At 46.0% G+C, this 27894-nt stretch overlaps 1 protein-coding gene across 3 annotated transcripts; it reads right to left on the reverse strand.

Moving 5' to 3' along the window:
- Positions 1 to 27894, reverse strand: CABP7 (calcium binding protein 7). 3 transcript variants are annotated; one of them, XM_039332703.1, is made up of 9 exons: positions 27581 to 27894; positions 27059 to 27227; positions 26180 to 26355; positions 25740 to 25849; positions 23921 to 24902; positions 2537 to 2680; positions 1878 to 1990; positions 1274 to 1427; positions 1 to 767 (listed from the first exon to the last, which is right to left on the reverse strand). In XM_039332703.1, exons 5-9 carry the CDS (start codon positions 24030 to 24032, stop codon positions 706 to 708), a joined length of 585 nt encoding a protein of 194 aa, XP_039188637.1. In that variant the 5' UTR covers positions 24033 to 24902; positions 25740 to 25849; positions 26180 to 26355; positions 27059 to 27227; positions 27581 to 27894; the 3' UTR covers positions 1 to 705. The 3 variants fall into 3 exon arrangements, with proteins under 3 accessions (XP_039188637.1, XP_039188635.1, XP_039188636.1); XM_039332701.1 differs by having other exon boundaries at positions 1 to 784; positions 27581 to 27888; XM_039332702.1 differs by lacking the exons at positions 26180 to 26355; positions 27059 to 27227; positions 27581 to 27894 and having other exon boundaries at positions 1 to 784; positions 25740 to 25856.

Consider the following 27894-nt stretch of genomic DNA (forward strand, 5'->3'; position numbering starts at 1 on the left):
TCTGGGGAAAAAAACCTCCCAAGAGGAGGTAGGAGGAAGTTACAAACTGTTTTGGATTCGTGGTCCAGCCCTTGTTGTGTTGATGGTCATGCAAATGCCTGAATCTTGGATAGAAAATCCTGACGCGTTATATATTGCTTAACTGATTATTCGGTTGATCATAAATATATATATATATGTTATATTTATATATATAGAATATCTTTATATATCTTGTAAGGTCCTACTATCGGATTATAAAAGAACAGGGTATTGCATTACTCAGATCAGGAAGGGGGGTGGTGGAAAAGGGTCCTCATGCACTTAGACATGCTTCCAAAGTTTAGTTTAAAAAGTTCACCATGTGGGTCCCGATAACGCCCCTCGGCTTCGCCGAGTGGGACCCTCCCTGGGGAAGCCATGCTATCTGTTCAGAAGACAGCTGTCTCTCCTGGGAGGGGGGACCCTAAAGGGAGTCGAAAGGGAAGGTGACTTTGTCTCTGTGTTTGTGTCTGTGCACGCACGCAGTTTTGCCACGGAGGAATTACAGTTTCCCCCAGCCCCGGGTCCTGGTGGCTAAAGGTAAAATTTATAGGTAGGTCTATAGATTTCTTCCCTCGCTCCTTCAAGGAAGTCCAGCTGTCCATTAATCCAGGCGTCGGTTCCTTCTCCAGAGGTTACTTCATCCCACTTCTCAGCACCTGGTTGGCGGCAATGAGCATGACGCTAATGATGAACGCGATGGCGAAAGCGCAGATGAGGCTTTTCCGGACGCACGTCTGCCTGATCTGTTGGTTCGAGCACGCTGAGGAGGAAGTGGAGAGGAAGAGGGAGAATCGTAGGGCCAGGTCATGAGGAAGAGGAGAGAGAGGATAAGGAGGAAGGGAGAGAAGAGGAAGAAACAAGAAGAGATTATTGCAGCGTTTCTCAACCTCGGCAAGTTGAAGATGGGTGGACTTCAGCTCCCAGAATTCCTCCGGCCTGCTTGCTTTGAATTCTGGGAGTTGGTCCACCCACTTTCAACTTGCCAAGGTTGAGAAGCACTAGACTATCATCACTCTTAGTAAGAATGCTGACATCGGTTTTTTAAGCCAGTGTTTTTCGAACTTGGCAGCTTTGAAGTGGGTGAATGTTCCCAGAATTGCTGGCTGGAGAGTTGCCAGGGTGGGACACTTCTGAGCTAGAAGTTTCTGCTGTGGGTTTAAAGAACCCACATCTCCTCTGGGGCATGCAAAGCAGGAATCTAATGGCCAGTTTGCCTCTGGATCTGAGTCCCAAGACCAAGTCCACTTACTTTCCACGTCCACTGGACATTCCTCTGCGTTCCCCATGTGGCTTTCCTCCTCGGTCATGATGATGTTTTCAATGTCCTTCATGGAGAGATGCTCGCAAAAGGTGTCGTACAGCAGCCGTTTCAGCTCATCAACAGTCAGCTTCTGCATGTCGCACTGCAGAGGAAGAAAGAGTATTGCACAGCTTCCGATGCCGTAAATGAGCTCAAGGCAGGTGCAAAACACACTGGACAGATAACCTGTGGGGATTTTGTGTTTTTTTTTTCTTAGTGATCCTGATTCTCTGATCCTCCAGAGAAGCTATCTAGATAGGAAGTTCATGATGTTGCAACCTCAGAGAACATCAAGAACTCAACCTCTTCACTCTTCAGTCCTTCTGAGAAGCTATCTAGATATGGAATATATGAGTTTGTGGTGTTGCAAGTTTGGAGAACATCAAGAACCCAACATCTTCCCTTTTCAGTCCTTCTGAGAAGCTATCTAAATATGGAGTGGATGAGTTTGTGGTGTTGCAAGCTTGGAGAACATCAAGAACCCAACATCTTCCCTTTTCAATCCTATACAAAGAAGAGTGTCACAGAGACCTGGAATGGAGTCCCTCCTTACCTTCCAGAACACGGTGTCAAAATCAGCGCCATGAAACTTCTCTGGTATGCCAGAAGTGGAAAGCTTGGGTCCCAGTAACGTCACAAACTCTTCAAAGTCCACTTGCCCGTCCCCTAGAAATGAGAGGAACAATCACAGGTGATCTGAAGCAAGCATGAAGTTCAAGATTCATGTGTTTGTGAAAGAGGAAGGAAGGAAGGAAGGAAGGAAGGAAGGAAGGAAGGAAGGAAGGAAGGAAGGAAGGAAGGAAGGAAGGAAGGAAGGAAGGAAGGAAATGTAGACTTCTTTACACCACTATCTAGGTATGTTGGGCAATGACTTGTCTGTGGAGATTCTCAGTCATCCAGGTCATAGTTATCCCAAAGATGCTTTTTCACAAGGCAACTGGACTTTCTTGTTTTTCTTCTCATCCAAGAAGCTTCTTCAGCTCTGAGCCGAAGCAAAAGGTCTTCAAAGAAAAATAGGAAAGTCCAGTTGCTTCATGAAAAAACATCTTTGAGATGGGCTATGACTTCCAACAATCCCATCCACCTTAGTCAGCCAAAAAGCAGAGAATAAAGAAGAACTGGAGATGAAGAAGGTTGATGAGAAGAAAAAAAACCAACAACATCCAAAGGAAAAAGAAAAAAAAAGGATGGTCCTCGCCTGACCAGCCTTACCATCCATATCCAGCCTCTGGATGATGACTTCCAACTCCACTTCATTGGGCATGTAGCCGAGAGACCTCATGGCAGTGCCAAGTTCTTGTTTAGAGATGAAGCCGTTGCCATCTCGGTCAAAGACTTTGAAGGCCTCACGGATCTCTATAGAGAGAAAGAAAAGGAGAGAAGATCATTAAGCCATTAAGCCAGAAGACGGTTTTGACCTGGAGGTTGCATGGTGCCAGGACTGGGCAGCTTCTGACCCAGATCTGTTTTATTTAGTGTCCGATCCAGTACGATGCCCCCTTGGCTTTGATCTAACCAAACTGGACAGAGCTCAACAGGATCCAAACCCTGGCAGGGGCCAATATTGGAAATATAAATAACAGAATAACAGAATTGGAAGGGACCTTTGAGGTCTTCTAGTCCAACCCCTTGCTCAAACAGACAAATGGCTGTCCAGTCTCTTCTTAAAAGCCTCCAGTAATGGAGCACCCTTAATTTCTGGAGGCAAGCTGTTCCACTGATCAATTGTTCTGTCAGGAAATGTCTCCTTAGTTCTAGGTTGCTTCTCTCCTTGGTTAGTTTCCATCCATTGCTTCTTGTTCTGCCTTCTGGTGCTTTGGAGAATAGGGGGACCCCCCCCCTCTTTTCTGTGACAGCCCTCAAATATTGGAGGACTCCATTTTCAAGGTCAAACTGTTGCACTGGATATGGAATTTTGCCCTGTTGTTTTGAGCTCTGCATTTTTGCAAATAGTCACTTCCTTTTGCAAGCTGCTCTATGACAACAATCTTCCATGCATTCAAGCATTCCTTCATTTCAACTCAACAACAATTAACCCCAATTCCCAACCTGACACCTTGCAAATGTTTAGCTTACAACTGTACGGGGATGTACAGCAACAGATCCAGAAGGTGCCGGCTGGGAACTGTGTAGGTTTGTACCATCCAGGTTTATCATTCGTGCTCAGTGCCAGCTTCCATGTTAGACCTCTAAAGCAAGGATGCTTAAATGGGAACAAATCAAAACTGGTTCTGCATTTTCTCTTTTACACTCTCTCACACATACACATAGACACAGAGAGAAGAGGAGAGAGACATAAAGAAGAGGGACAAGAGAGACACAAAAGAGAGAGAAAGGAGAGAGAGGCGAGAAAGAGAGAGACTAGAGAGGGGGTAGATAAAGAGAGATGATAGAGAGATAGAGAGAGGGCAAGAGAAGAGAGGAGATAAAAAGAGGAAAGAGGAGATAAAGAGAGATGAAAGAAATATATACATTTCTTTTCAAAGAAACCCCAAAAAGATTAAACAAAAATAGTTCAGGGTTTAGGAAGGCGCTTCCTCCATTTCCTTCCTCCCAGTTCTCAGATGAATGAAAGAATTTGCTTTTGGAGGAGATGAGAAGGAGGAGGAGGAGGATTTTGCTGAAATTCTCCTGGGCAAAGTGAGCTGTCTTGGCACTTATTTACCAACTAGGCATCTAACGGAGGGCTGTGAAATCACCCTATCATCTCTGGCAATTTGAATCCTGCTGCTTTCTATATTCTCATTAAATCCCCAGAGAAGCCAAAGCAAGAGGTAAATTGTCCCCATGGGCCTTTTTTAAGACGGGAACACGCAGACCAGAAAATGACAAAACAATCGCAGCAGACTCCCTTTTGTTGTCGGAAAAAAACGACAATGGATTCATTCCCTCTAGATTTGCCCTCTAGACCCTACCACAGTGGATCCTTATATTCAGATTAGAGCGAGCACGTTCCTCCGTTCGGCGGCCGACTGAGTAGATGGCACTTATTTATTAAACATTAGCAAACATCCACATCACTTAATTAGAAAAACGGGACCAGAAGCAAGTCAAAAGCAAGGAGAATGAAGCCAGATTCACTTCACAACTGTGCAACTAATTTAAAAATGGTCGTAAAAGGTCGTAAAATGGGGCAAAATTCACTTAACGTATGTTTCACTTTGCAGCAAAAATTTCGGGCTGAATTGTGGTAGCCGTAAGTCAAGGGCTACCTGTATATTATTATGTAATTTTCCTCTCCTGCTTGAGTTGATTTCTATTTGCTTTTCTGTTTAATTTCTGCTGGCCCTTGACTGAATGAAGATCATTTACTAACCCTTTTGTAACAATAGCAGGAGTCGTGAAAAGTAGGCCACTAGGTGATTCTATAAAGGGAACAACTTGATGGACAAGGCAGAGGTATCTCTTAAATTTGTCACTGCTAACCAAAAAACAAAAACAAAAAACAAAATCAAGCAGGTGGGGGGGGGACTTTTGATCAATGCAATGCAAATTTTAGCATAATGTTAAAAGGAAAAAAGATAATTACAGAGCAATTACATCATGTGGGTGTCAAATGTTTAAAAAGGAGGTTTAAGTTGCAATGGCCATCTTTGCGAGTTTGTGTGCTTGTTCGATTTTACAAAAATTGCGGTGCTCCAAATGCAGCATTTGTCCACACAACGCGCTCATTGTTTCTCTTATTAATTTTACTTTGGATGGCTCTCTCTTTTCCCTGCAGGACTGTCAGTTTTTTAAGAATTAGTTTAAGAAACTAAACGGTGGATCACAGAAACAGATTCAACATGTGTTCATTATTGCAAAGTGACAGGGGAAAAAAAGAAATTCATTCTCCATCAATTATACAATGGATCAAAGATTTAAACTCTGTTTTTGGCTCCCAAGGGTCTCCTCTGAAGGGCTAATTAGACCTCCAGGCTCAATATGTTACTTTTATATACTTAATTCTCTTTATTATTAAATGAACTCACTGGTTCATAACCGTATTGGGTAACATTAAATAAACATACATTGAGATATAGGGTTGTTTTGTTGTTTTTTTGGCTTTTTTCATACACCACAAAATAAATAAATAAAGTGAACAAAAAAAAAACCACAGGTAAAATAAAATTTTAAAAAAGGAACTCTTTGAGTTTCAGCCTGGGGGTTTGAATATTATATTGTTCCTTCAGCTATTGCACTGGGGGAAAAGGGGTTGTTTGAAAAAGTATTTAAATGAGAGAAAAAAAGAGAGATTATGCCCTGAACTGAAGTATGGTTATTAAAGCAAGTGGATGAGCTGGAATTTGGTCTGTTCTAACAAATTACTTTTTGGTAGCTTGCAATGGAGAGAGAAGCAGAACAACAGAATTTACGGAATAACAGAATTAGAAGAGACCTTGGAGGTCATCTAGTCCAACCCCCTGCTTGGGCAGGAGACCCTATACAATTTCAGACAACTGGTTGTCCAGTCTCTTCTTTAAAAGAGGTGGAGCACCCACAGCTTCTGGTGGCAAGCCGTTCCACTGGTTAATTGTCCTCGCTGTTAGGAAATTCCTCCTTAGTTCTAGGTTGCTTCTCTCCTCGATTAGTTTCCATCCATTGTTTCTTGTCGTGCCTTCAGGGGCTTTGGAGAATAGCTTAACCCCCCACTTCTTCTGCAAGCTCTGTTTCCAGGTAAGATGAAGACCTTCCTAAGCGGACGTTTGATGGACACGTCTCATTTCAGCCCCTGATTTGAATATCCGAGAGGGAGAACTTTAGCAAGACAGTTTTATGAGCAATTAAACCACCATGGGTGATCGACTCCAACTATTGCCAAGAAAGCTTTAATGGGTGGCTCATTAAAATTAGAACTGTGAAATTAATAGATGAGGGGAATCTGATGGAATAAAATCCAGCACGGCCTTTAGGGAAGTGTTTTACAGGGCAAGCCTTTTGCAAGATCCTCATAATCAAATTGATTTCGCTTGACCGCAAGCAAATATGAGCTGAGTTGGGTGGAAGGGCCCACCAGACTCTGGCAGCACAAAGAGGAGACAATTGTGTTATAGTCAGAGAGAGAAATGATGCATCTGATGTACATCATTTGAGGAAGGTTGAAGAAGCTAAAAGATTGCCAGGAATAAGAGCTATAGGTAGTCCAAATTTGAGCTCATAATTTCTGTTGCTAAGCCATACAGTTGTTAAGTGAGTTTTCACTTAAAGTGACTTAAGTCCATTTTAAGTGACTTAAGACTGTTTTAAGTGACTTAAGACTATTTTAAGACACTTAAATCTGTTTTAAGTAACTTAAGACTGTTTTAAGACCATTACATGACTTAAGTCCATTTTAAGTGACTTAAGACTGTTTTAAGACACTTAAGTCTGTTTTAAGTGACTTAAGACTGTTTTAAGACCTTTAAGTGACTTAAGACCTTTAAGTGACTTAAGACCGTTTTAAGTGACTTAAGACTGTTTTATGTGACTTAAGACTGTTTTAGGTGACTTAAGACCCTTTTTCACACTGATGACCATCACAGCATCCTCACGGTCACGCGATCGAAATCCAGACACTTGGCAACCGACTCATATTTACGATAGTTGCCCTGTGCCTGGGGCATCACGTGATCCCCTTTTGTGATCTTCCAACAAGCCAAGTCAACGGGGAAGGCCAGATTCCTTCAACAACCGTGTCAACTCATTGAGCCAGGTCGTAAAATGCGGCAAAACTCACTGAAACCACGGTCTCGCTTAGCCACGGAAAGTTTGGGCTCGTGAGCCGAGGACCGCCTGCGTTTTCATCCCGTCATCTGGAGGGTGGACCAGATGGGTCGACGACATGGTTTTATAAATGGATTCCGGCTTTGATGTTTAGCACCAAAGTGGCTCAGTTGGCGTCACAGGCTTCGTTGAGCCGAAACCGCGAATGTCCCAAGGTTAATTCCTCTGCTAATTCTCTAACTGACCTCTTGGTGGGCACCCAGCCACTCTGCAAGATTATCGTCAGGCCGCTGGTATCTGTTTTTCCCTGCTGGGTATTTTTTTGGGGGGGGAAGGAGGGAGGAAGAGAGGGAGGGAGATCAGGAAGGAGTTATTTCCCCTGCCCTTTGTTTCCCAATCGGTTTGCAACAAATTTCTCTGCCTCCAGACAGCTTTAAATAAAATGAAATAAAATACGAGTGACCTTGTTCGGGGACCCTTCCCCCCCCCTTCATCTCTGTTTAATGAACAGTTGGAAACTGGTGTCATAATATCACTCCCTAAGGCTTATGTCCTCCTCGTGTATCAGAATGACATGTGCCTCGGGATGTTAAATAATTTCTCCCATTAATTTGGGGGATGAGGAAGGGGGGGGGATGGCTGCTGGAAGAATCCAAAACACGACTAAAAGACAGCCTCCAGCAAAAGAGGTCTCTTCTAGCTTTGTTTAATCCTTAAAAAAAAAAAAAATCCCACATATTTACAGCCAGGGTCAGTTTTTGCAGACATTTCTCCTTGCAAAGGAGCTCTTTGGAATGGCTAGGAAGATTCCCCTCAACTTTCTGCAGTGTGATGTGGCGCTTATGGGACGACTGTGTGTCTCTTGAGCAGAGGGAGGGGTGCAGAAGGCCATATGACACAACAAGCTTGGTAGACTCCCCCCAACCTGTTCAGTTTTTTTTTTTATGATGGGCAAAAATCTGTGAAACATCTAGGTAAGAAGGATAGCCATGTAGGGGAAACGTCAAGCAAGCATGGCCACCACTGGTTGGGAGTGGCCAAAACTGGACATTAAGAGGAATACCTATATTCCTTTATATAAAGACCACCTGCTGGTGGTCTCCTTGATTGAGATTTGGATTTAGGCCCAACCAATGATGCTGGAACCAAGATACAGTAGCCTACTTATCTGCAGGCTTTCATAGCCTTCCCAGTTTCCCTCAGGTTCTCAGCCCCTGTCAAAACCCATCTATTGGCCACACTCAACTGTTATTACCTCCCTGTCTTTCTTCTACTGTTGATCTTTCTAGTAGGACTTCTTGTAGGCCAATGTTTTAAGATATGTAAATTCCCTCCTCCTCCTCCTCCTCCTCCTCCTCCTCCTCCTCCTCCTCCTCCTCCTCCTCCTCCTCACCATAACAGATGCCAGTGTTAGCCCTCCATGCTTTTAAAAGCTATTTTTTCTCAAATATGTTTTGAGTTCCTTGTTTATTCCAAAACTAACGCCCACCAAGTATGTCAGGTTCCATAATCTTCCAGCAAGATGGCAGCTAGGAACTTACAGCATCCAACACAGGTCACTAGGAAAAGCCAGAGGAGTGGACTAGCCAGTCCAGTTGACCAAGGAAGGTAGATCACAAACACAAACCATAATTGGTTCTCTTGTGGGAAAGGAAACTAAGAATAAACAGGGAGGGTGGAGGCGAAATCAACCAATCAGAACCCCAATATGAGATTTAGAATGGTGATTGCCATAATTTAATTGCAGAAGGTCATGATGTCCAAAATTATGGATTGTGAGTTCAGATCTTCTGAACCACCAATATTAACCTTACCTCCAAGGGCCACCCACATTTCACTGGATTGTGATGAAGACAAAACCAAGACCGCAATCTCTGCAAATTCCGAAAGAAAATGAGTAAAGTGTCTTTGCTGGCTAACCAGCACGTTGACAGGAACAAAGCAAGTTTTCTGGTTGAGGAATTGGAAAGAAATGCTGCAGTTGTAATTATGCGCAATCCTCGTCAATTTCTCTCTTCTCTTTTTTAGTCAGCATGTCGAGTTTTGCTTAGATTCTCACTTTTTTGCAAGTATGCTCAATTCGAAGGAAGTTTTTGTTGTTGTTTTTACAAACAAACAAAAGCTTGCCCTCTAATTTGTGAATGCTTTGTTCCTTCTTTCCCAAACATGTTTCTAAATTTATAACAATGCCCATATTTTCTGTGAGTAGTTTTGTTTCCGATAACGCACTGCCGAGATTGTTTCCAGCAATTGAATTCTTCACTGACGCTTCTCTAAACATGCACATTATTGTTGACAAATCGCCCGGCTAAGTTGGTAAGACCGCACCTTGTAAATGATGACTAAAGCTCAGTTTGTGCGATTCAAAATTCACTGTAATTCAGTATTTGGTAATTCAGACATGAGTTACGGTTCAGCTATGAGCCAAACAAATATTTCCTTCCCCTTTTAAACCCATTTCATAGACTCTGGGTTTCTTGTCCAGGCTTGATCCTCCATAGAAGTGAAAATGAGTTACTTTGCACCACCAGAAACCTTGTATTACAACAAAACAAAAGTCACAAGAAGCTCTGTCTACAAACAGGTTGTGGCGTTCCTGGGGAGTTTTCATAAACTAAGGGATAAAAGGGATAGAGAGAGAAGCAAACGGATTTATTTAATTAATTTATATCCCACCGTCATTAGTTTTATAAACAACTCAAGGCAATGAAGATACAAAATACTCCTTCCTCTTTCTATTTTGTCCCCAACAACAACAACGAGTTGAGCTGAGAGAGACTGGCCTAAAGTCACCCAGCTGGCTCTCAGAGCTAAGGCAAGCCTAAAACTCACAATGTCCTGGTGATTGGCCCAGTAGCTTTCATGCCTAAGGTGGGACTAGAACTCACCGTCTCCTGGTGATTGGCCCAAAGTCACCCACCCAGCTTTCATGCCTAAGGCGGAACTAGAATTCACTGTCTCTTGGTGATTGAGCCAAAGTTACCTACTCAGCTTTCGTGGCTAAGGTGAGACTAGAACTCACTGTCTCCTGGTGATTGGCCCCAAGTCACCCACACAGATTTTTTTGCCTAAGATAGGACTAGAACTCGCCATCTCCTGGTGATTGGTCCAAAGTTACTTAGCTAGTTTTCTTTCCTAAGGTGGGACTAGAACTCACTGTCTCCTGGTTTCTAGCCTGGTGCCTTAATCAATAAGCCTTAGACTATAAGATCCAGCCAGCTTGAAATTAATAAACGGAGGGAGGAGAATCCTGGAGTCTTGCTGGGTTTTTTTCTGCCTTTTACCCCAATCTTTGTTTTTAACAGCCGCAGGCCAGGCAGGCAGAACATGCTCTAATCTACACTTGGACAAGCAGCACTGAATTTATTTAGGGCCACCGAGAAGTTTGCAGTTGTTGGGTTTAATTCCCCGCCGAAAAGACTTTCCCCTCAATCAGCAAAACGTGGCACAGCAGCCTGTCAGAACTGCACGTCAACAGGCAGTGGTTGAAAATGGAGCTGTCACTCTCATATGAAGTTAGATGGATGTTGACAGCTTTGGGATCCATATCCTGCATCTCTGGATTAAAGCTGTTAAGAGTTTGAGTGGTCCAACGTGAAGGGAGGTAATCTTGGGGTGGAGAAACCATTAAAGGAGAGGAAACACAACTGAGTCCTGGGGCAGTGGAAGCTAATTCTGCCTTGATTCTGCTGGGTACAGAGAGTACTTACAACAGCTTGTTTAGTGGCCGTTCGAAGTTACAATGGCACTGAAAAAAGTGTGACCATTTTTCACACTTAAGACCGCTGCAGCATCCCCATGGTCATGTGATCAAAATTCAGATGCTTGGCTGACTCATATTTGTGATGGTTGCAGTATCTCAGGGCCCCCACAAACTTCTGGAGGCAAGTAGTTCCACTGGTTAATTGTTCTTACTGTCAGGAAATTCCTCCTTAGTTCTAGGTTGCTTCTCTCTTTGGTTAGTTTCCATCCGTTACTTCTTGTCCTGCCTTGAGGTGCTTTGGAGAATAGCTTGACTCCCTCTTCTTTGTGGACGCCCCTCAGATACTGGAATACTGCTATTATGTCACCCCTCCTTTTCTCTATACTAGCCATACTCAATTCCTGCAACCGTTCTTCATATATTGTTCCGTCATTGTCCATACAATAATTTTGCAGCAGTCAACCATATAACAATATCAATTTACAATGAGTCTTTTCCTAATTCATTGTCTCTATTCTATTCTATTCTATTCTATTCTATTCTATTCTATTCTATTCTATTCTATTCTATTCTTAATTCTATTCTGTTCTATTCTATTCTGTTCTATTCCATTCCATTATTATTCTGTTCTGTTCTATTCATTGAATGGCCACTAAACAAATGATCATAAGCCAAGGACTACCTTTATCAGAATATTGCATTATAACTTTTTTCATTCATTCCTTTTTCCAGCTCATCCCTCGTACCTCTGCAAACTTTAATATTCCCCTGAAAATACCAATCCCTCAAAATGCTAACACCTCTCTTGTTGTGACAGTGCCTTGCTTAGTCAAGGACAAAGACCAGTAAAGTACTCAGATATGAATACAATGGACCTGTCACCACCTGGTGGAGTTGCTGCATGTCAGACACATAACATCCAACGCATAATGCATTTGGCAAGCATCCAAGACCTAGAGGTGTGATGGAAAGCAAAGACCGGGGAGGTGGCGTGGCGCATAATCACATTTCAGATGATTTAAAAGGGTAAAAATCCCCTTGTGAGATGCACCATGCAATGCACCGTTACAACAACAGGTCACCACAATATAAAAAAAAGATGTTGAGACTCTAGAAAGAGTTCAGAGAAGAGCAACAAAGATGATTAGGAGACTGGAAGCCAAAACATAGAAAGAACAGTTGAAGGCATTGAGTATGGCTGGTTTAGTGAAGAGAAGGACCCAGGGGGTGACATGATAGCAGGGTTCCAATATTTGAGGGCTTCCCATAAGAAAGAGGGGGGCAAGCTATCCTCCTAAGCATCTGAAGGCAGGACAAGAAGCAACAGATGGAAACTAATCAAGGAGACAAGCAACCTAGAACTAAGGAGAAATTCCCTGACAGTGAGAGCAATCAATCAGTGGAACAACCTAGCTCCAGATGTTGTGAAAGCTCCAACACTGGAAGTCTTTAAGAAGAGATTGGACAGCCATTTATCTGAAATGGTATAGGGTTTCCTTCTTGAGCACAGGGCTGGACTAGAAGACCTCCAAGGTCCCTTCCAGCTCTATTCTATTCTATTCCCCATTCCATATTCTATTCTATTCTATTCTATTCTATTCTATTCTATTCTATTCTATTCTATTCTATTCTATCTCCAAGGTCCCTCCCAACTCTATTATTCTGTTCTGTTAACCATTAATAAGAACCGACAATAAGAACCAGAAGGATGGTTAATGAGAATGGAAATGACCAAAAATCAGTTTGCACAAAGTCCTCACATTGGAAGGGGTGCGAAATGTATATATATATATATTTTTTTGCATTGCTGCCTGTGCACATTTCTGCAGAGATAAGAACCAGCAGCATATTCTTCTTCATCATCACAAGAAAAGTCTTCCGTCTTAATTTTAATTTTCTGGGCCTGTCACAACTCATTAGAGAAGACTGAAAAAGAGGCCAAATGAAATCGGGTTCATTGTACTGCGAGATGCCAGTTGTTTGTACAAGCAGGGTGAATCAGACCACGTCAGACCTTAGTGTGGTTTATTCATTAGGACACGGCTGGCAAGGCGAGCGTGCCGCGGCTCTTGTTACCCCCCCAAATTGTAGAGTTCACCGACGGCCTTGGAAACTGGTGGGAACGAGGCTGTCCCATCTCCAAAGACAGCCCCACTCCCTAATTCCCAAGTGAACAGCAGAAGCAGGAAAATCCCAAACATGCCTTCCCCCCCCCCCAGCACGATGGCAAGACACCAGAGTACGAATGGTGGACCTGACACTGGCTATGTCTAGTGCAGGGGTAGGCAACCTTGGCTCTTTTATGACTCGTGGACTTCAACTCCCTGTGCTGGCTCAGGAATTCTGGGAGTTGAAGTCCACGAGTCATAAAAGAGCCAAGGTTGCCTACCCCTGGTCTAGTGTAACAAAGAAAAGGACTAGGGGTGACTGGATAAAAGTCTTCCAATATTTGAGGGGTTGTCATACAGAGATGAGGGGGCTCAACCTGTCTTTTGGGGGCAGGGCAAGAAATAACGGGTGGAAGCTCATCAGAGGGAGATCCAACCTAGAAGCAAGGAGAATAACTCAAAATCTTTCCATTGTGCTGCAACGGTCAGATTTACTACTGCAGTTCTGTTAGGAGAACAGCAGAGGTAGCAACGCACTTCTGATCCAGCCTCCATCTGTCTCTTGATTCCAAGGGATGGCCGGAAGCCGAGAAGTGCTCCACTGAGTACTGGATTGTGGGGATATTTGTCCTGTACGCTGGGTTTTACAGGAGGCAACCTGCAGGGCGGAGATAAGCACCCCCCTGGGTGGTTCACTCTCCTCTGTTGTTGCCAAGCCTGAGAAGGGAAGAGAGGCAGGAGAAGTATCCTATCATTCTTAGCCTGGGATGATGCCTCCTTGAGGAAAACAGGATGTATCCTGAGAGGAAGGAGAAAGAGAAAATTGGGAAGCCCATCACGGAGTCCTTGCCCAGTGATCAAATGTGTAGAGGAATGTCACAGTGTGTGCGAACGTCCTTGGGAGCTGGGCGGAAAGAAATGCTGTTAGGGAATGATGAGATAAGAGAGGGTAGAGAGTCTGCAGCTGCATAACGGGCAGAGAAGGAAACTCAGAAAGGAATTTTTCCTAACAGAAGCATCCAGCCCCTTACTATCATGCTGCCAGCCCTTCAAGCTAGGCCAGGTCCCAAATAGGGACTTGGAGGGATGCCATTTTATTGCTGTAGTAGGGAAAGACAATCTTGAAAGCCTGCGAAGTTGTCTCTGCCCTATGTTACGTCAAAGAAAATCAAGGCAGAATTATGTTGAGTTTCCTCCTCATGCATCTTTCAAAGTCACTTTTTTCCAGTGCTGTTGTAACTTTGAACGGTCACCAAACGAATGACTGTAAGCCGAGAACTACCTGTATTGTTAACCTGGTTCTTTTATCCGATCATTGTCTTCCTCCTGTCCCTCAAAGCCATCCCTTCTTCCCTCTACATTTCTGGAGATTGAGGTGGTCACATTATTCAGAAGGAACCCAACCCCGTTGAGGACAATTCAAAGAAGCAAAGCCATATGGGTGTTAGAGATAAATTCGAGGCTCAACCAAGAATAGGGTGAGTGTCAAGGCAAAATAACAATAGAATTGCAGTCATTTTTGTGGTCTTTGACCTTCCCTAATCTGAGAATCAGATTCTTTAAAGATTCTCAATTCTTCCATCACACTTCTTCAAGGTAGACGTAGTAAAACCCCTGTGGCTGAGCATATTTGCCCATGTGGTGATGAGGTGGTGGAAACCGTGTCACATGTAACACTCCACTGTAAATTTTACAGAGACATTAGGTCAACCTACAGTGTGCCCCTAATCGATAAATTTTATCAATTGAACCTTCTCCTTCAGGATTTAAAACCATTCATTGCATGTTGTGTCACTGTGATGAAGGCAAGATATGACTGGTCAAAGACATATTTACCTTGGTTTTAAAATGCTGCTTGGTTTATTATATCTTGACCTACAGAGCCTCCATCTTGCTAGGGTTGAGTTTCAGCCAGTTTTTTTCCCCCACAAATCCAGGCCCTTCCATTGATATCCTGAGTTAAAGCACACACACATACACACACACATACCATCCCACCTCTCTCTACACCTGCAAACATCCTGTACAATTTAGGGCAATGAGGATTTGGGGCTCCTTCAATTAAAAAAAATAATTAGAAAGTCAGTTCCGGAGCAATAACATCCAGGATGAGTCTGTTTTAGTTCGTTTAAGAATTTACCCTTGATTAGCCTGTTTCTTAAATGAGCAGTTTCTGCCAGCAGACCCTGGGAAAGGCATTAATTCAGCCGGATTATGTGGCTCTTCGCATAAGTGTGGGAGATCCTTTTACGCAGCCCCGAAAGAGAGGGAAGGGGGAATCCAACAGAGAAAGCAAATCTGCCTGACGTTTGCTGATTTATTCATGGACACGGAAGCAAATGGGGCACCATCGCTGTGGGCGTTGAAATCGAAGCACAATGCATCCCCTAATAACACGAGGGGATTCATCCTTGATGTTCAATCTGCTATATCTAGAGCTAATGGTGAGTGGGGGGGGGACAAGTCTTCAGGACCCTTTAAGGGAATCTCTGTTTCCAACGGTCATAAGACCAGACTTTCTCACAATCTGCTAGACATCACATCGATGGCCAAGACCTATAGAAAAAGCTACAGGTAAGTCCTCAACTTACAACAGGTCATTTAGTGACCATCCGAAGTTACCACGGTACTGAAAAAAGTCACTTAGGACCGTTTTTCACGCTGACGACCCTTGCAGCACCACACACACACACACACACACACACACACGGTCGTGGGATCAAAATTCAGATGCTCGGCAACCGACTCGTAGTTAGGACCGTTGCCGGGTCCCAAGGTCACGAGATTTCCTTTTGCGACCTGACAAACAGAGTCCAGGGGGAAAGCCACTTAACAGTCCTGCGACTAACTTAACAACTTAACAGAGGCATGGGGCAAAAATTCACTTACTGTCTCGCTTAGCAACAGAAACTTTGGCTCTGTTATGGCCGTAAGTTGAAGACTGCCTGTATTTTATTCCCCCACCTCAAAGGAAAGAAAGATAGGAGAAAATAAATGAAACCTCCATAAACAGGGGCAGCCAGCCTGCTCTTTTTTGGAAGGCCCAGGCAATGGTTTTTGAAAGATGACGGTGCTTCTTCTTCCTCTTCCTCCTCCTCCTCCTCCTCCTCCTCCTCTTCCTCTTCCTCTTCCTCTTCCTCTTCCTCTTCCTCTTCTTCTTCTTCTTCTTCTTCTTCTTCTTCTTCTTCTTCTTCTTCTTCTTCTTCTCCTTAATTTAAGATGTTTGATTCTTGCCTTTGGGCATCAAGTTCCCTACAAAGCAGATTGCAGTTTACTAGCATATCGGTTGCTTCGAAAGAGATAAAGAAACGAAGGCAAGAGAAAAACCGTATGTTAAACTCATTGAAAGGCAGATGGTATCAGTGAGACTAAAGGCGGTTCTGTCACCCCCTGGAAAGGCAATTTAAAGATGGGTCAATTCAGAAATGTCCTTGGAGACTGTCACCTCCTCTAGCTCTCCCTTCAAAGAAGCAGGAGATGCAGAGAGATAAATAAACTTTCCGCCTTCCTGAGTTCGTTGCTCCTTTCTAGGGGAGAACTTAAAGGTAAAAATAAAAGCTATAGAGAAAAGAACTAAGCCAGGGCTATCCAACCTTGGCAACCTGAAGACATGTGGACCAACTCCCAGAATTCCCCAGCCAGCTTAGCAGAACACCCCCCCAAAAAAGTGCACCAAAAAAGCCAGCGCAGTCCTAGGCTCCATCAAGAGAGGGAGAGAATGAAAATCAGGTGACGTGTTAATACCATTTTATAACCCTTCGGTAAGACCACACATGGAATACTGCATCCAGTTTTGGTCACCACCACACAACGAAGATGTTGAGACTCTGGAAAGAGTGCAGAGAAGAGCAGCAAAGAGGATCAGGGGACTGGAGGCTAAACCATAGGATGAATGGTTGCAGGAATTAGGTATGTCTAGTCTAGTGAAAAGGAGGAATAGGGGTGACATGATAGCAGGGTTCCAACATTTGAGGGGCTGCCCCAAAGAAGAGGGAGTCAAGCTATTCTCCAAAGCACGTGAAGGCAGGACGAGAAGCAACAGGCGAGAACCAACCTAGAACTAAGGAGAACAATTAATCAATGGAACAGCTTGCCTTCAGAAGCTGTGGGTGCTCCATCACTGGAGATTTTCAAGAATAGACTTGACGTCCATTTGTCCAGAATGTAGGGTCTCCTGATTGAGGGGGGGTGGACTAGAAGACCTCCAAGGTCCCTTCCAACCGTATTCTCTGTTTTACTAAGACCTCAACTCAGGAAAAACTGCTCAACAACCGTTCAACCTATCAATCTTGGTCAGACAAAATCAAGCCAGTTTGTTCTCCTCTGGCTCAGAAATCATGCTTTGTCTCGTGTTCCTCCTTGGGAAGAGGCTGTGAGCCGCAACAACACGTAACATAACAATTAAAGAGCAAAGAATGGCTGGGTAGTTCCCTACTCAACCCTCTTCAACTTTCGAGTTTATTCTTCTTCAGCTAAAAACAAGCCTTGCTTAATTTTTGCATAACACTCCAGCTGCAACTGCGGTGTTTCTCCTTCCCCTGGCTATTCAATTAACACATGGTTTTTTTTCCTGGCTGTGCACAATATAATAACCCGGTCCCTGGTGAGCTGTCTTCCCTCTTCAAGCCCACAACCCATATTTGAAACCAAGCAAGGGCTTTTGCACATTAGCAGACGGGGCTGCCAGAGCTTTCAATCAAGTTAAACACACTGTTTTGCCAATGCGGTCTGAAATCTGAAATGGATATGTTAATGCACTTCCTTGTTTGCACAATGTTGCTCTGGCTGTTCTATCTGGGGGAACAGTTGGTTTTTGAAAACGCCGTCTCGCTTCTCCTAAATAAACAGGAGTGCACATGGCTTGGCTACATGGGTTCTTGGGCGTTGTGCCCTCAATAGTGGAAAATGTCCAATCTATGCAGTCCATCCGCACAGGCCAGGCAATTCCAACAGAAGCCTTTCCATGGCTTGACGAAGCCACACATTTGATTGCTTTCCCCAAAATATTTTTTCCCTTGCCATGGTTAGCAATTGCCAGAGCTTTTTTCCAAGCAAATTTGAGCAATGTAGGCATGTCAGAATTCCCTTCGGCTACGCTTGAATTTTGCCATTTCTTTTCTTCTTCTTCTTCTTCTTCTTTTCCTTTCATCTCTCGTTCCTTTTTGGCAACGAAAATATCCGGCATCCGAAATCTGAAATGGTGCCATGAGTCCTGAGTCTAAGTGTGTGTGTGGGGGGGGAATCTGCAGGTTTTTTTTTTTCCTGAGTAGGTTTGCTGCAAAAAAAAAAAATGGAAATACAGCAGCACTCCAATCGTAGAAAATATGGTGAGGCTGGCAAGCCTGAATGTGTGGATTGCCACTTTTCAATCAGGCGTCTGTGATTGGAAAAACAAACAAAGAAACAACTTTCTTGTTATAGCACAGCACGGTTAACCGCAACAGTGATCAGGAACTATTTCGGAAGGGGGGGGGGTCTGGCCTGCTTGCTATGCTACCCAAGCCCCAGCTGGAAAATCAGAATATTTTTTTAATGAGATGGAAGAGAGGTTACGTAATCAAGGAAACACAATGCTTTCTGAAGCCTCCAGAGACCCCTTCTCCTGTCCTTAACTTGCAATTAAAAAATAAATAGGGAAACGCTTGAAATCCCGGAGTTCTTAAAGAACATCAGATCAACTCAACATTCTGCGCATGATTTTACAGATACGTCCTCGATTTACAACCGCAATGGAGCCCCAAATTTTGGTCGTTAAGTGAGTTTTGTCCTATTTTATGATCTATTCTATTCTACAATCTGTCTATTTTATTCTGTTCTGTTATGTTGCCATTCCATTCCATTCTCTTCTCTTCTCCAATCTGTCTATTCTATTCTATTCTATTCTATTCTATTCTTTTCTATTCTATTCTATTCTGTTGTTTATTCTATTATTCTATTCTATTCTGTTCTGTTCTATTCTATTCTATTCTATTCTATTCTACAATCTGTCTATTCTATTCTGTTCTGTTCTGTTGCTATTCCATCCCATCCCATTCCATTCTTCTGTTGCAGATTCAATTAGCAATTAACCAGTGGAACGGCCTGCCTCCAGAGGTTGTGGGTTCTCCAACACTGGAGGTGTTTAAGAAGAGATTGGACAGCCATTTGTCTGCAAAGGTATAGGGTCTTCTGCCTGATTCGGGGGCTGGACTAGAAGACCTCCAAGGTCCCTTCCAGCTCTGTAATTCTGGCTTCTAATTTCAGTCCAAGCTGAGCAGCCGTCAATGCAGGTGACAAAGAAGCTAGACAAATGACGGGGCTGAATCTTTTCAAGACAGAAAAACAATCTGGAACTGAATGGGCTACTTCCACAAAACAAACCATTTTAGCCGGCTGATGTTATTTTTCGAGAACAAGTCCCCAGTTCCATTTCTACGCAATTCTCATCCCAACATTGCCCTTTATTTCATCTGCCTTGGAAGTTGCTCTGTGAAATAACTGGCATCTGAGGGCGAGCAAACAAAAAATTCCATTGTCATAAGAAGATGATTTTCATTACAAAGCTAGCACAGGGCTGTAAACAGAATTCAAAGTATATTTTAGATGGGAACGGCAATTTTTTTTCCCCTGAAGCTGCGGCATTGATTTAAGCTAATTTTTATTTAAAAGAAAAAAAGCAGTTTGGTTTTTTTATATATAAAAAAGCTGACCTTTATTTTATTATTTTTTAAAATAGTTAGGTTTGTTTAAATAGTTTTGGACTTCACTCTGATCACACTTTAAGAAAGCAGAGGCAGCGTGGTGTAGTGGTTAAGGTGTCAGATTGGTGCTGGACAGGGCCAAGTTCCAGACCACAGTCAGCTACGGAAACTGATTGAGTGACTGAGCTAATTCTCTCTCTCAGCCTGTCCTACCTCAAAAGACTGTTGTGGGGAAAAAGAGAAGGATATGCTATGTACCCAACCTTGATCTTGTGAATGGGTCTAAATCAAACATCAAAGAGGAACAAAGTTAGAAGTGTAAATTTAAAAAAAAAAAAACTTGTCGGAAAGCTGCAAAATAGCTACGTTTCTCCCATCCCCCGCTGACCCAGGTCACAGAAAGACCAAGCAGTTTCATTCACACAACAGATTGAGTCCAGTGTTACGTAGCCGAGATAACTGAGTTAATTTCTGGGAGTGTGCAACTAAGTATGCTGCACAAACCCAGCCTGTTTAATTGGTCTATGGTTCAAAGTCTTGTAGGAACCCAGAAAGGGGGTAACTTCAGTGCCAGTTTAAGGGTGCTGTGGGGACCCTCTCTCCATGAAATGGAGCTTCTGGGTAGGGTAAGGAGAATACATATCCATTGTATACCACACCAGGCACATATTTGGAAAAAAAACTGTACTCCTATCTGTGCTAGCCCTTGTTACTCAGGTCTCCCATTATCTCGATTCACACAAGACACTGATCCATACCTTATCCTCTAACCTGACAAGCTGGACTCCCACGTTGCTCTGTCCTAAAATGTGGCCAATTCATCTGTGGTTCCACGAGCCACGTGAGCTCAGCCATTCTCCTATCCCTTGTCCATAGCTCATGACTCTTAAACCAGGTCAGTCAGAGACTTAGCTGCTGTATTCCCACAACATAGTAAGCATGGTTAGCTTAACCCTGAATAGTTTATTTTTTCTTCATATTTAGCCTTTTATATGAACACGCCCATCTGCCTTAGCTGATGGATCGTTGTCCAAATCTAGGAAAGGGGTTAATTCGGTAATCAGGTTAAGCTGGTTGACAAGGTTAACCCTTGACAAAACTACCGTTCTTTGACTTCCTGTGCAGGGGAGAAGAACTCACAATTCTCACACGTTAAGAAAAAAGAAACACACATTTTCTCATCCTTCTGCCTTCCTTCCCTGGATGGGGCGAGGACAGACACAGGGGCTATAAAGTGGGGCAAAGGACATGGGTGAAGGAACCTCCTACCTCACTGAGGGCCTTCAAGAGGAACTGAACCAACAGCAAACAATACTAATCATAAATATCCATTATTACAGCTGCAAAGAATGTTGGTCTTAAGGATGTCTCTGAAGATTCATCTCTCAACGTTTCCCTGGATGGTGGTGCTTCCCTTGGAAGCATCTGAGGGCACGAGATTAGAGAGGGCACAAATCTGGAGGCATCTGAGGGCCTGATGGAATCAAGAGCGGAGGGCACAAATCTCCCATCCTGACTTTCTTCTGCTAGGCCAGTCTGGGCTGGTGGTGAAGTCTCTAGATTCAAAGCCGGGAGACCATGAGTTCTGCTTCCTCAAAAGGTGGCTGGGAGAGTTTTGGACCAAGTACTTCTTCTAGCTCAGAAACAAACAACAAGCCACCTATGAAATATGTTGCCAAGGAAATGGCACAGACCATTGATTTGGTGGACTGCACCCACAAATAAAGGAGGGGTGGTCACTGCAGATCAAGGGTTAAAGCAGCCTCTGCCATCTTTTGAGGCCCAGAGAAACATGGGCACCATACCACCTCTGGTTAGTCAAGGTCTTCTGCATCAAAAGCACCACCTGTCCCAGCTATGGGGCATCTTATTGGCCAATTCAGGGTGCAGACAGTCTAGCCAAGCAACTCTATGTCTGTGCAAGCTTCGACTCCAAATGGCTCAGCAATGGAATAATATATAGAAGGAGCCCAAAGGGACAGTAAGACCACAGTAGGAAAACTGTGTCCAGTTTTGATCACCATGATACGAAAAAAGATGCTGAGACTCTAGAAAGAGTAAAGAGAAGAGCAACCAAGATGATTAGGGGGCTGGAGGCTAAAACATACAAAGAACGGTTGCAGGAATTGGGGATGTCTAGTCTACTGAGAAGAAGAACTAGAGGGGACATGATAGCAGTCTTCCAATATCTCAGGGGTTACCCCAAAGAAGAGGGGATCAATTTATTTTCCAAAGCACCCGAAGACAGGACAAGAAACAAAGGATGGAAACCAATCAAGAAGAGAACCAACCTAGAACTAAGGAGAAATTTCCTGACAGCGAGAACAATTAATCAGTGGAACGGCTTCCCTCCAGAAGTTGTGGGTGCTCCAACACTGGAGGTTTTTAAGGAGATTGGACAAGCATTTGACTGAAATGGTATAGGCTCTCCTGCTTGAGGAGGGGATTGAACTAGAGCAGAGGTCCCCAACCTTTTGGGCACCAGGGACCGGTTCCGTGGAGAAGGGTTTTTCCACGTTTTTCCACAGACCGGAGAGTGCGTGGTTTTGTGTGCTGCCTGCATCTCACAGATGGGGCTTTGCTTGTTTGTGCAGACCAGTTGCTGGCATGCCGCGGATCAGTACCGGTCCACGGATCGGGGGGGTTGGGGACCCCTGGATTAGAAGACCCTGGTTGGACCCTAGCGCTTTTCCCCTGTTTGTCACGCAAAGATCAGAGACCCACGGCAGCCACCCCGCCGAGCCCACGGACTCAGCGAAAGGCAGCCTGCGGCGCTTGTCCGGCTGCTTTTCCAGGCGGACCTGTTGAACCCCGGTCCGGCATACCGGTCCTCCCCCTCTCCCTTCCCCTTCCCCCCTTAAAAACAAGCCACGGCCGATCCCATTAGCCGAGCTCGGTTCTCAGATATGTATAGACACAGTCCTGCGTGACTTCGGTCAACGATCGATCCATGCGGGGGGGGGAGCGGTGGAGGGGGGGGGGAGAGGCAGGCAAAGCGGAGAAAGACAGATTGACAGCTCGACAACCCCCCCCCTCCGCAATTCCGCGTGGACCCCTCGGAAAACCCGATCGAGAGACGCCATCGGGAAAATCTGCCGCGGTGGGTGGGTGGGGGGGAGTGGGCGGGGGGGGGGAGAGGAAGAGAGATGCCCACTCCTCGCTACCCAATATGCCCCCTCCCCCAAATAAACACCCTTCCAAGGTGCGCGGCAGGACTCCCCTCGCGCATCCGCCCACGGTATACAACCCGGGCCCAGACTCGTGTTTATCTCTGGGCGCACCGATGCAGCCGCGCGAGGCTGGAGGAGGCGGCTCATGGGCCGCCGCGGATGATGGGGCAGGGAGTTCTTTTGCCTCAGGGGCGGGGGGGGTTAGGATCGGTGGCCTCAGGGGCTGGAGCGGGGGGGGGGGGAAGGAGAGTCAGGAAGAGAAGAAGGAAGAGGTAGAAGAGGGGCGAGGTGGGCGCCTGGCTTTCCAAGTTGCAAGTCCGGTTGAGGCGCCGCAGAGAGTGTTTATATCATAGGGTGACCCACAGACACGCAGACACACACACACACACACGCACCAGCACAAGTCCAGAGCTGCCTGGAAGGAGACTGCCGCCCCCGCCGCTACCTGTTCCGCACACAGACTGCAGGAAATGCCTCTTGCTGTTGCAAAAACAGCGGTGGGGGGGGCAGAGGGCGGGGGGAGAAGAGGAGGAGGAGGAGGAGGGGAGCTTCCCGGACTCCCCCACCCCCACAAACGATTCCTGTTGGGCTCACTCAAGCCGGAGCCCCCCAGCACGTCTCCAGCCGGTCGTTCGCGAAACACGCGCTGCCTCCCCTTCCCCCCCCCCCGGGCTGCTGCGGTGGTTTCCAGGCGGATTTTCACGCGTCCCCCCCACCCCCAATTTCTGATCCCAGGATCGCCGGGATGAACTGTGTCGGCGTGTGTGCTTGGAAGCCGACCCCCAGGTTGCCCCTTTGGGTTCCTCGCCGCCTCGCCTCTCCCTCGCATTCCTTCCTCCGAACAGCCCCGCGAGGTAGACCAGATCAACGCACACACACACACACACCCATATACAGACCTCCAGAGTTCTTTACCCGCCCCTTTTAGGTCTCCCCCCCCCAAATCCTCCTCCGTTTCCTTTCCCCGACCTCTCTCCTTCCTTTTCTACCGCGACCTTAGGCGCCAAAGGCTTGGCCAGGCACCCAGCATTGCACGTCAGAACAGCACGCCACTTTGGGGAGCTTGTTTACCGACTTCGCTTTCCCGGGCTGGCTGGGCGGTTGTCCCCTCCTGCACCAACTCGCGCCCCTTCCCCGAAGCTTCTGCCTCCCCCCCCCTTCCCCTTCCCCTGGGACCAAGGACGCCCCCCCACGCTGGGTGCTCTCCAGCCCACTCCACGCAGCCCCTTCCCTTTACCTCCCCTCCCCGCTACCTTCTAACTCGTCTTCGGGAATGTCCACCGGATTCGGATCCGCTGCCAAAATGTTGGGGATGGTATAAATGCCCCGGTACATCAAGGCGGCCGTCACGGGATGGAACGGCATCTTGGCTGTTTTCGGAAGCCCAAACTTTAATTCCAAATGTCATAGGAGGCGACCGGGAGAGCTCGCGGGAGGCAGCCGGAAAGCCCACGCGCGACAGGGGCGATCGGTGGGGAGCGGGAGGGGGCTTCGTCTCCCAATCCCCCCCCCTCTCTTTCGAGGCTCCTCTTCGCCCACCCCGGGCTGGAAGCTGCTAGTGGTGGACCCAGCCGCTTCCCCGCCACGCACCGGCAGGTCCTAACTGGAACTCGCGTGGAGAGCGGCCGCCGCGGCGCAGGAGAGGCATCGGAGACCAGGCTCCCGGGTGGAAGCGGCAGCCGAGGAGACGCGCATCCCCTTCGCCCGGGTGGGCGGCTGGCAAGCCGGCCTGGAGCCTGAGACAGCCCCGCTCTAGCTCCGATTCCCCCAGCCGGGCTCCAATTCCCGGGGACGACAACTCGGGAGAAACTTAGCGCCTGCCCGATCCAGTCCCTCGCGGGGGGCTCCGCGGCTCCCGCCCCGAGCTTCAGCCCCCGCCAGTCCGTGGCGAGCAGCCTTCTAGGCCGGCCTCAGTTCTCCGCAATCTGAGCCAAAGCCTGGCTAAGCGAGCGCTTGGAGCAGCAGGTAGGCAGGCAGGCAGGCAGGCGAGGGGGGCTGCGGGAGTGGGCTGGGGGCTCCAAGGGTCCAGGCCGCCCCAGAAGAAGTTTCTCCAGCCGCCAGATCCAACCGACCCGATTCCCCTTTCCGGATCTCCTGGCAGTTCCTGTCTGGGGGAGGGGGGGGTCCCTTTTTCCCCAACTCGGTAGCCCCAGCTTCTCTTTTCTTCTCGCCGGCTTCCTTGCTCCGACTGACTCACAACGGCTACACACACGCCTTCCACTGCCAGCCAAGTGCCTGTGTGGCAAAGCATCAGTAAATCCTTTTGGAGGTGGGGGGGGGGAATATCACATGCGGGGGGGGGGAAAGGAGGCGCCCTGGCTGCCCTCTCTTCAGTTTCACTCCCCCAGGAGCCAGCAGTTGGGGGGACTTTCAATACTACATTTCCTGAATGGTTGCAGAATCTCCCATTGAAGTCTTACTCCCCCCCCCACCCTGCGGACTTTCAATCCTGGGGGAGAGGACGCCGTCTCCCTCCTTCCCCCCTCCCCATTATGCAGTGCAGACGGCCAGGTTAGCTGGCAAAGCTGCACGTCCGAAGCAGCTTCCTTGCACCTGGATGCTCTTTCTGGTGGGCCAGGAAAGAAAGGGAAGGGGGGAAAGACGCTGCTTCGGTTTGTTTGCACCCTCCCCAGCCCACCCACCCCCAGGTGTGCGCACTGGGCCAGTTCTGACTCACTGGGGCGAGATGGGACAGGAATGTCACCCAAGGAGAAGAGACTGGGGGACAGATGGTTTGGGGCGAAAGGACACGTCCTAGCATTTAATTGAGGGGTTAGCGGCAATTTTTCACGGTGTTTCTCTACCCATTGCTGGTAGGTAGGTAGGTAGGTAGGTAGGTAGGTAGGTAGGTAGGTAGGTAGGTAGGAAGGAAGGAAGGAAGGAAGGAAGGAAGGAAGGAAGGAAGGAAGGAAGGAAGGAGAGGGAGGTGAAGAGAAAGAGGTAGAAAGGAGAAAGAAAGGGAGACAGGGAAAGAGGAGGAGGGAGGGAGGGAGAGAGGAAGGAAAAGAGAGACAGAAGAGATGAGAAAGGAAGAAGAGGAAGAGGGAGGAAGGAAGGAAGAATCATACTCACCTTGGGTGGAAAAGGCCGTTGCTGCAGGGGAAGTGGAGCAGTGGTGGGATTCAAACAGGTGAACAACCAGTTCTTCGTGTGGATGCTGCTTCGGGAAGTCCGTTCTGGGCCTGGGCAACAAAAAATTAGTTACCTATTCTATTCTGTTCTGTTCTGTTCTATTGTTCTATTCCATTCCAGTCTAAGATCGCAAAAGGGGATTACGTGACCCCGGGACTCTAAAACTGTCATAAATATAAGTTGGTTGCTGAACGTCTGAATTTTGATCACGTGATCAAGGTTGTAAGTGTGAAAAACAATCCTAATTCCTTTTTTCAGTGCTGTTGCAACTTTGAATGGTCACCAAACGAACTGTTGTAAGTTGAGGACTGCCTAGAATGAAAATAGGTTGCCAAGGAAATTGGGGGAAAGAAAGGAGCAAGAAAACCACTTTTCCTGACCTTGGTCTGGTGCAGATAATCATCGTTCCCCACGTGGGGAAAATCCTTCAGGTTTTTGGGAGGAGCTCTCTTTGAAAGTGCAAAAGCGAGCTGAGTTGAAAGGCGATTTCTCCTGCCTCCCTTGGCCAGTCAATAATTCTTTCTGGAACCCAAGCAAGCCTGTTCTGTTTTCATTTCTTTAAAGTCAGAAGAACCAAAAAGCAAAACAAAACATCAGGAACGAGCAAACGAGAGAATTAGATTTGTACCACTGCTGTAGCTTTAATGCCCAACAGATTTGTTAACATATGTAGAGGCGAAAGATATAAAAGATGATTTTTAATCAGACAGGAAACCCTTTGGAGAAGAATTTGCTTGCTGGGGGGGGGGGAAATACCCCTCCAGGTTTCCCCCACCCTTATTTCCTTGCTGGCAATGAGATCCTGGGCTACTAAGTCAGCACTCAGAGCAATCAGTGGAATTTAATTAAAAATAAAGGTCATCCCAGCCCGGCAGGCAAATCTTGATGTCAATTTTTGAAGTTCCGAATTATAAGGTGTGAGTGACTTTGCACTTACTGAGCAAACTGGGTCTCTGCTTCCTGACAACCCAGTGTCAGCTTTTCAAGGCTTCCGTATCTGATAGGCTGAAGGTTGTGTTTTTGCTATGAAATTTCAGGGGTGGTTTCAGGATCTACTTAGCCAGAAGAAAAGGAATCCAGAATAAATGTTCTATGGAGATTCTCAATCATCCAGGCCACAGTTGGCCCAAGGATGCTTTTTCCAAAAGCAATTTTGGATTTTCTTGGCCTTTTTTTTTCTTTGAAAATGCTTCCCTTCCAGTACTAGAAGACCACTATCCCGTCACCCTGAATCCTTCTCTTTGTTAGACTAGACTTACCCAGTTCCCTCAATCATTCATCGCGTGTTTTCGCCCCCAGATCCTCTATCGTCTTGGTTGCTCTTCTCTGCACTCTTTCTAAGGTCTCAACCTCTTTTTCGTATCGTGGCGATCAGAACTGGATGCGGTATTCCAAGTGTGGTCTTTCCAGTGCAGTATATCGAGTGATCTAAGTGAGAATTAGATTGGAAGTTCAACAATATTTGAAGATTTCGCTGTTCTAACCCAGTTAGCCTGAACAGATACCCTTAATAAGTTATCGTACGTTTGCAAGGAAAGGATTTTGTCAGTAAGAGTTACCTTAGAGGGTTTCATGTCTTTTAGAAGATGTTGAATTCTTCCTGAGGGTTTTTAAAAGCCAGCTGAATTCCTCTGGGATTCGGCCGATCATCAATCAATCAACCAATCAATCCATCAATCAAACACTGCAATTCTTATTGCTGAAGTTTCTCCCAATTTGGTCATTAAATGTTAAGTGTGAATAGCACATTAATAAGGTAACGCTTAGGAATTATTACTTACTCTTTTCTCTCCTCTAAGATGCTGAAATTTATATCTTCAGAGACAATAAGCTATTCAGCCTTAAAACAGCAGCAGCTGCTGTTAATAAATAAATCCTCTTTGCATTCAGGGCTGTAATTGTTTTAAGAGGCCGCGGCTTGAAACGATTTTACAGCTAGGAAAGAACAATCAATATCATGACACAGACAGTATCCTAGCACAGGACAGAGAGTCTTCTGTCATTTTTGCCTAAGTGTAGTTCTGGGCACTACAGAGGTAGAGTACTCCTGCCTGTGGAGGCTCTATTTACCAGTCGCCAACAAGCACCAGTTATT

This window comes from Crotalus tigris, unplaced genomic scaffold (genome assembly GCF_016545835.1).
Source record: "Crotalus tigris isolate CLP2741 ecotype Arizona unplaced genomic scaffold, ASM1654583v1 scf7180000024461.5605484, whole genome shotgun sequence".
Taxonomy (NCBI): domain Eukaryota; kingdom Metazoa; phylum Chordata; class Lepidosauria; order Squamata; family Viperidae; genus Crotalus; species Crotalus tigris.